Here is an 8,424-nt window from a genome sequence, read left to right as displayed (position 1 = left end):
GAGGGGTACAGCTGAATTGATCAGGACCTCACATTTCCATTTCATCCACTGACTATAAGCACATGAATTATGGGACAATGGGTTTTTTTCATTGGAAGTACAGAACACTTCTGTATTTAGTAGTTCTTTTTATAGCCTAAGTCAGAACTAGTATTTCTACCCTGTCTGCTGCATAAGTATCTCTGGAACATCTGCTATCATCACAGAAACAAATTTTCTCTTTTTGATGTTTTCAATAATCTTCTGTCAATTTCTATTCCACCAAGGCCTTTACATGAAGACATATATAGAAACTGGCTATATCATTAAAAAGTACATAATTCACTCTTTTACTGTTAAGGAAAGAAGCAGCATTGTTTTCATCCAGTGAAACTTGGACATAAATTAGTTTCTTCAGTAACAGCAAAAGCACTAGAAAAGATGATCTCTGCGAGTAAGGAATCAATTTGTCAGACCAGCCAGGCCTTATAGTAGGATACTTCAAAAGAACACTCTAAAAGCGTAACATATATTGTATCATATAGGGTTTTTTTCTGTTTGGTTGCAAATGTGTCCCCAAGTTCACTGTAGCCAAAAAAATCAGATAGCTTCTTCAATAAATATGAAATTAAGACCAGAATTCCTATAAGTAGTCTCAAAGCTTCGTTTTTGATCTTTCATATTTTGAGAGTGTTTTGTTCAGTTTGTGGCCATAATTACAACACATGTAGAGATACCACAGATGTATCTATAGAACACATTATTAAGCCTTCACACATTTTTTTGGGTATTTCACGTACCTCTTGAAAGCAGGTAATTTTCTCAAAGTTCACACCAGTATCCATGAGAGCAAAGTCTGATCCTGTCTGAATCATTACACTATGTATTTTACAAAACACTTTTTAAAATACACAGCTAGTTTTTAACTGAAGATGGATTTAGGAGCCTCTTATTTAAAATAGAATAGGAGGCTTACAAAACCAGAGATATCACTTGGAAAATTCCATGGTTGTTGCAAATCTGAGTCATGGTTTTTTGGTTATGGATAAAACCAATTTAGAATGATATGGCTCATGCTTTAGAAATTTTGTTTTTGCGCTCAACAGATGGACCATATGGAAAAATGTGAACTTGCTACTGAGGCAGAAATATGAAGAGCAAGTACCATATTTCAAGCATTCTGTTTCCACAGGCATGTTCTGGGGGAAGATTTATTTTCTCAGAACAATGAAGGCAATGTGTACTGCTTAGATACTTACTTTAATTAACACTGGAATACTAGAATTAAAAGTAGACATCTGTATTTTAAATGAAATAAGAAGAGAACGATGTTTTGTCTCTTCAGTTTCCCAGTACACCCAATTTCAAGTACTCACACTTTTATTTCCTATGTGGCAGTACTGAGTCCTGTTTTGCTACACAAAACATGAAGTTTCCATTCTAGCAAGTATTAGAGGGCATAGCAAAAGTCCCCGCAAAATACTGGTGGCGCTGACCATCCTCAGGATAAGAATCCTTCCATTGCCTGACTGTAAATGAGATTCACCCTCTCTGATTTTACAGCTCTGATGCTTTTTCCAAATAGGTCTTGGGCCACACAGAGAGAGGCACATCTGCCAAATTTGGTAATTGCCTTTTCTTTCAATTCCAGCCCCATAATTAAAGGTTATTTCTTGTCTACAAGAGGGGAAAAAAATCCCCACTTCATTCAAGTGCAACTGAGACATTTAATTTAAAAATTAGCCAATCTATAACATTGAAGAAAAAACAGTCAGATCACTGAATTTAAGAAAAAAAAAAAAATCCCCACAACAGTGAAAATGGGATACCTCTGAAACTGTCAAGACAATGCTAATTCTCAGCAAGTCTTCTAGGCGCTCATCTCTGCTGCCTCAGAGTCTTCTGATTTGTGTTTGGACAGGAAGTTGAAACAAGCAGGTAGGTTCTTGTACATGCCATGGAGAGTCATAGCAAACTGCTGATTTGTACAGCTGGCTTATAACGATCATGTAAATTTAACATAGATCTTTCTCTCACTCTCTCTCAAAAACGAATCCACTCTTTACTAACCACTCTCTCTTGCCAGTCTGAAAACCAGCAATATCCTCACAAAAGTGCCCCCTTTCCACTCAGTCTTACGAGGTCCCAGGGACATTTCCTGAGGTTTAAATGTTTAGTTCCCTCTCAAGCCAGGCACATGCCGTAACTTACTATAACCAGCTCAGCTCCAGAGGTAAATGCATCATAATGCGCTACCAGGCAGGAGGTGAACTCTTGTGCTGTAGCTCTTCATGGATGCTCTCCAGCATCATGGACTATTGCAATAGCCTGATACAGCACTGGCCAGAACTGGAGAAAGGTATACAAAGACACCCTTAAAATTAAACTCATAAGGCTTTCTGAATCAAGATTCTCACACAAAATAGTAATCTCCACCAACTACCATGACATTCATTATTTTTTATGCAATTAAACACAAGAATTCCATTTGTAAATCCAATCTCATCAGAAAGTGTCCAGTTACTAGAGCAGCCCATAAAAATAACCAGTTTGTCCTGTATAAGCAGTACTTATCCAGTGCAGTTATCCACACACATTTTTTTGCTATTTACAGTGTATTTAGTTTACAGCATCTGCTTCATTATTTCTGACATAAGGCTCAAGTTGTGTTACTTCATGCCATGTAAACATCAATAGGGCCTGCTGTGCCATTATCACATGGGAAGATCTCCTGTTTAGCCTCTGTTAGGCCTCGTACACAGAACACAGAATACATTCTTGGTAGGTTATTTTCACATCCACATACTTAAAAATGAAGAATTATCTAATGCCACAAGCACAGGAGAAGAAATTGTTCAGGTGCTCCTTTAAAGAAAAAGCATTTCTGGAACCTGGTGGCTCCACCAAAGCAAGAAAATAAGATTTCTTACCTGCATAGGTATCTTGGGGGATTTGGGAGGTCTTTAACCATGTAACATTCTCCCCCATTTACACAGAAGGCTTTCTGCTTTATGTCACATTTCGTGAGATGACTTGTCCCAGTTGTAGATGTGGAAGTGGCTGGAAAAGACAAGCGTGAAAATACGTATCAGAATGGCTTAGGTATTTCTTCCTGAGTGGTTAAGTGTACTTGTATGTGAGGGAAGAAGTAAGGCCAGGGAGGATCTGGCAAGTCCTCTGAGCTCTTTATATGATGCTACCACAAGCACTAATTACCTGACCCTGTGTTTCATTGATCAACAGATGGAATACAATTTAAATGCATATCTCAGAGGTATGCTACCCCACACCCAGCCTGGGAGGAAGGGAAGATTTCACCAGCCTTGTCAGACAAGTGACCTTAAATTTCTCTAACACTTGTATATTTCATTTAAAATGTTTAATTTATGTGCAGTTACTTAAATTGCATTAATTGTATTCAAGTGACTGTGGGGTGTGAGCATCATTACAGACAGCTAATATAGTGCTCAATAATGTGAGACCCCGGATGAAGTTTCTTCCTGGCATTACATTGTAGTAGGTGTTTTTCAGTGGGGCTTAACCGGAGGCCTTGTGCTGTTTCAAAACCTTGGGACTGAACGAGAGCTGTGGCTGCTCTGGTTTGACTCTGTAGGGAAGGAAATGACGGGGGGCTGGAGACATCATCTTTTCCTGTGCATACACAGTTGCCACCCTTGCATCCACAGAAGTCTTTCACCTGGAGGCCAGCATAGCATCTTCTGCAGACAGGGTCATCTGCACGAAGGACTACCAGTTTTGGTCACCAATGCTGCCAGACCCCATTTGGTATCTAACCTGCTATTAAATGGAAGTACCACTATGCGTGTAGTACTTCTTAGCTTACTTCCTGCTGCATTTATGGAATACTTGAAGAAGGCAAGAGAGGGGTTTAGTTAGCAACCTTTAAGGAGACTGTCAGGGTAGGATGAGAATCACATCGTTAGGATTTGCCCATGCAATGTCTATCAAGGAAATTATAGTGCCCTGACCAAAGGCAGCAGTACTGTAGGAGAGACAGTGCTGAAAAGGTCCCAACCACAGTCATTGCTGGTAATGACTGGTGTAAGGTTTAGAGTGCCCTAAACTAGCCAACAGCAACAGGGATGATGGGGAGGCCAGACTACATCCCCAGCTCCTCAATCCTCCTCTGTGCCCACAAAACTGCCCCCATGAGCTGAGTTAAACCTATGTCAGGGAGGTACCTGCTAGGCTGCAGCTGCAGACCCAATCTGCAATCTCTGGTGGTTCCCTAGTTTGGATAAGCTTTGCTCTAAATTCTGTCAAAATGGGGTAGGCACGTTTGAGGCCTGGACACCAGTCAGTACCCAGCTCAGAAACCATGACACTGCTGGGCTGTGTGACCTCTGGCAAGTCTGTCAAGTAATTAATTTCACCTGATTTTAGGTGTCTAAAAGTCAATTGTTTAGTTGTAAAGGGCTCTCTACTGCTCACAGAAAGCAGATCAACTTATGCCCCCTGTGGGTGGGATAAACAGCCTCTCTGACGGTGTGGTACCCTGTACTGACTGCAGAGCAAGCTTAAACTCTTGTGAATACACCCCTGATTTTTAAATAGCTGAAACTAACTGAAGTGACTACCTGTCATCCATAAAACATTGGAGAGATTCCTGCAAGATTTTTGCTTAGCCATCTCCAGACATATGGAAGTAAGAAATTTTGGTTTGCTGATCAAATCCCAGTATATTTGTTTCTGAAAGACAGCTTCTAACCTGAGGAGGAACAATGTTTTCATCTACTGACTGATTCCACCGGAGCTGACTAGAAAGCTGCAAGCACCTGCACAAAGGTGTATAATAATCAGAGCTTTTTCTAACATGAAGACACCCAAGGGGTATGTTTATAGCAGGGGATGCATGATGTTCTACCATTTGCTGCACACATTGAGTCCAAAGAAAACATGCCTTTAGCAGATCACCTATCAGCAAATGCCACTTACACATTTTGACTTCTTGCTTCTGAGAATGAAGAAGTAGTCCCTGTCACATTTTCCCCATCATCTTCCAAGTAAAATTGCTTTCTTAACATTCAGCATTTGGGAGAATGGGCCACCTTGGCTGGAGTATGGTATGAGACATAAGACAGTGACTTAGATATTTAAGGCCCCCCCGCTGATTCTATCAAAATCTCATCTGCCTGAACATTTAGCATCTCTCATATCCCTTCCTTCCTTTGCCATTAATCAACAGCATGCCAGCTTCTTTCTTTTTCTTCCATGATGCCTTGCTTGCATGGGGTGCCCTCCTCCAATGCGCCGGGAAAAGCCCTCCTGTGATCCCTTCCAAAACTCAAGTTCCTGTTTCTTATTGTTGCACCCACCCACTGTGTCATATATCCCCAGATCCTGATCGTGACTGGGGCCTCTAAGTGCTAATGAAATGCAGACATGGAGTACTAATTCCTCGTAATAACACATTCCTTTCTCCTGACCCCTCAAAGCATGATTTATAACCTCTCAGACCACGATAAATTTATGCCTTGTCTAGAGGCAGGAAAAGGGGTCATGTTTTAAGAGTAGTCTGACACTCTTACAGCTAGCACCGGTTCAAACAGGACTTTGCACCCAATGTTGACAAAAGGCTGGCCAACAGATTGCCATCAGCTCAGCGGTGAAGGGTCATCCATGCTTGATGTCAGTGGATTGACCACCATCCTTGACATGAATCTTAGGATGGGGAGGTTTGCCTTTTGGAAGAGCCTCTCCTTCTTCACTGGCTGGAAAGGAGACTGGACTATTAGCCCAAAGGGTTTGCCTGACATGACAGGCTACAACATACCAAGACCTAAGATGTGACAAATGCTGGTGAGTGAATCCCATCTATGCAGTAATGCACATTTTGAAGCCTTTGTGAGTCTTAACAGGTAAACTCACTATTAAGCTTATCCCTGCTGATAGCCTATCCAGCACTGTATCCCTTTACGTTATTAAGACTTCATCCTGCAAGTCAGACAAGCACTCTGAGGATGTCCTTGAGCTCAGAAAGCTAATGCATTAATTTAGGAGGGTAAAAATGCAGTATTGTCTGCAGTGTTTCTGACAAAAAAACCCCATTTTACTGCCCTGCTGGCTAATGGAATGTTTTAAATAGAATTATGAAGGTAGACATAGTAGCAAGTGAGCTTCTAGCTACCTATAATTGTTTTCATCATGTTGCTTACCACTTTTTCTTTTAAGCAGCAACTCAATCAAAAGCAGATCACCGTGGAGTTTCAAAGTAACAGCTATTTCCCAGCAGATGTGAGTGAGATTTGGATAGCAGCAATTGCTCTGAACTGATTACTAGAGATGGCAATAATCTGCAGCTCTCAGTGAAATCTCATGATATAAGGGCTTTACAAATATTTGTGAGGAGTGCCTCTACCCACAATTTTGGCATCACATGTTCAAAGCTGTTGTATAAATTTTGCGCTAGAATTTTTTCTGCATTACTGATGCATTGGCACCATAGTCCCAATATGCCTGAACTTTGTAATTCCATGGGGTAAGGGCAGGAAAAAGTCTCCAATGAGACTCCAATCTGGTATTAGTCTTTCTTTGCAAAGAAAGGATGCACAGTTTTTATGGCATATGGCCAGTATTCAGTGTATGCACTGTAATTCTACTTTGCAAATTAAAAATAAGAAATACTAACTACGATTTTGGGTTTCACTTAAAGCCACATTATGGAAGAAATGTGGTGTTTGAGAGCAGGTGTTCATCAGAGCCCATTTTATACAGCCCATAACTAGCCCCAAAACACTGCCTTTCCATTTATCTCTAGCAGACATGGACTTGGAGGATGTATAGTAGGAATGACCAGCAGTGCTGAGATAAAGCACAGCTGTAGACCACGTATCTGTGTGTTGTTCTGTATTCACCTTAGTCAAAATTTGTACCTCCTTTCTTTTCTGTAATGTTTTCTTCAGCTATACAAGAACAAAATAGAAAAGCTGGTTTATTCTGAGTCCTATACCAAACTCCTAGCTTACTAAAAGAACTAATTTACATGCTGTAATGAAATATGAAAATATTATGCATGAGAGAACATCTGAAAACAGTGCATACTCTATCTTCTCATCTTTCCCCCCTCCTCCCTCAATGCAGAAACACCACACTTTCAAAAGCAAATGTAGGCAGTATGAACAAAGTCTCCACTAAAGCAAATATTCACATGGCACTGAAAAACAATGAGATCTGCTCCCATCTACATGAACTGCCCAAAGCCATTAACAAGGAGAGAAATAGAAGCTATGCATCTGTCAAAAAACACTTGCTGAAACAGGAATTTACTGCTGTAAAACTACCTTAGTTTTACATATCAAGCAGACACAACTTCATGTAATTCTGAGCTTATCTGGGGAATCTCTGGCCCTTTTTTGTCCTGAGTCAGAAAAATGCATTCTCTTTCTCTCTCTTGGTTTCCAAAAAACCCTGTAAAATTCAGTGGCTATAGCAATGGGACTACCAGGCCCTGCACAGGTGAGGCAGTCTGCTAAGAGGAGCCCTACAGATATCTGAGTAGAGACTTAGAGGGACGACTTTGCAACCTGAACAGAACAGTATCTATGACTTTCTGAATTTTCTGCAAAGATGGTGTAAAATCAGAGGACACGCTCAAAGTCATGCAAGGAGGCTGGCGAGATGCTTATGACTCAGTGGAGACAAGGTCAAGTGGCAGGTGCAGCACAAAGGAAGGTTTGCCATTCTCACTGGAAGGCCAGTTACGGATGTAAATATGTCACCTCATTGGATTGCAGGTGGAGACCTTTCCAGTCTCCTTTTGTGAACAGAAAGAGTAAATTACTGGGGAGGAACAAAACAAATACTTCTGCTTATCACTGTTTTCTGAGACTAAGGCTTGAGCAAAGCCTACTTGAAGCTCAAAGCAATGGACCTGAGGGAAGGACAGAGGGAGAGAAGGAAGGGGAGAGAGAGCATCACAAAGGCAAGCTTTGGAGTGATGAAGTGGTGGTGTGTGCCACCAGAAGAAAGTCAGCTTTACTAACCTACATTCCCTCACTTGAAGCTCACTCACTCCTTTAAAAGCACAATCTAATTCCCTCTTGACTTGCTGATGGGCAGTTTAAAGATGTCCAGCCCTGTTCTGCAGAGCAGATTGATTTCCCATGTAACCTTGGCTGTAGCACTTAATGCCTCTATATCTCAGTCAAACCATCTACATTTTTTTCCCACTGAGTACCGAGCCTCTTCAGCTCACACTGACTTCCTTGATGAGCAAAGTACTTGTGACTGCAGAAAACTTTGGCATGTCTGTGCTGCACTGAATGAGGAAAACTGCTGGTTGCAGCATAACTGTGGGCATCAAAAACTATATGGATATCTTCTAGGAGAACAGAAGCCAAAACCTGACAGTAATCAAAAACTAGCTCCCTCCTAAACAGACCAGAATTTCCATTTTACCAGGTATGTAGAAAGATATGTTTCATG

General features: G+C 41.0%; 1 protein-coding gene across 1 annotated transcript in view; it reads right to left on the bottom strand.

The window, feature by feature from the left end:
* Positions 1-3,039, bottom strand: part of LOC104509486 (pro-neuregulin-1, membrane-bound isoform-like) — a gene marked incomplete at its 5' end in the record, with an annotated part of 6,549 nt that extends 3,510 nt beyond the window's left edge. Inside the window, one exon of the mRNA XM_010151444.1 lies at positions 2,910-3,039. Coding sequence (XP_010149746.1) covers positions 2,910-3,039 — 130 coding nt within the window. The remainder of the gene's footprint in view (positions 1-2,909) is intronic.
* Positions 3,040-8,424: the final 5,385 nt, after the last annotated feature.

Source organism: Eurypyga helias, unplaced genomic scaffold (assembly GCF_000690775.1).
Source record: "Eurypyga helias isolate BGI_N326 unplaced genomic scaffold, ASM69077v1 scaffold16035, whole genome shotgun sequence".
In the NCBI taxonomy this organism is placed as follows: Eukaryota; Metazoa; Chordata; class Aves; order Eurypygiformes; family Eurypygidae; genus Eurypyga; species Eurypyga helias.
Note: the sequence above shows the minus strand (reverse complement) of the source record. Positions and strands in the feature narration are given on the sequence as shown.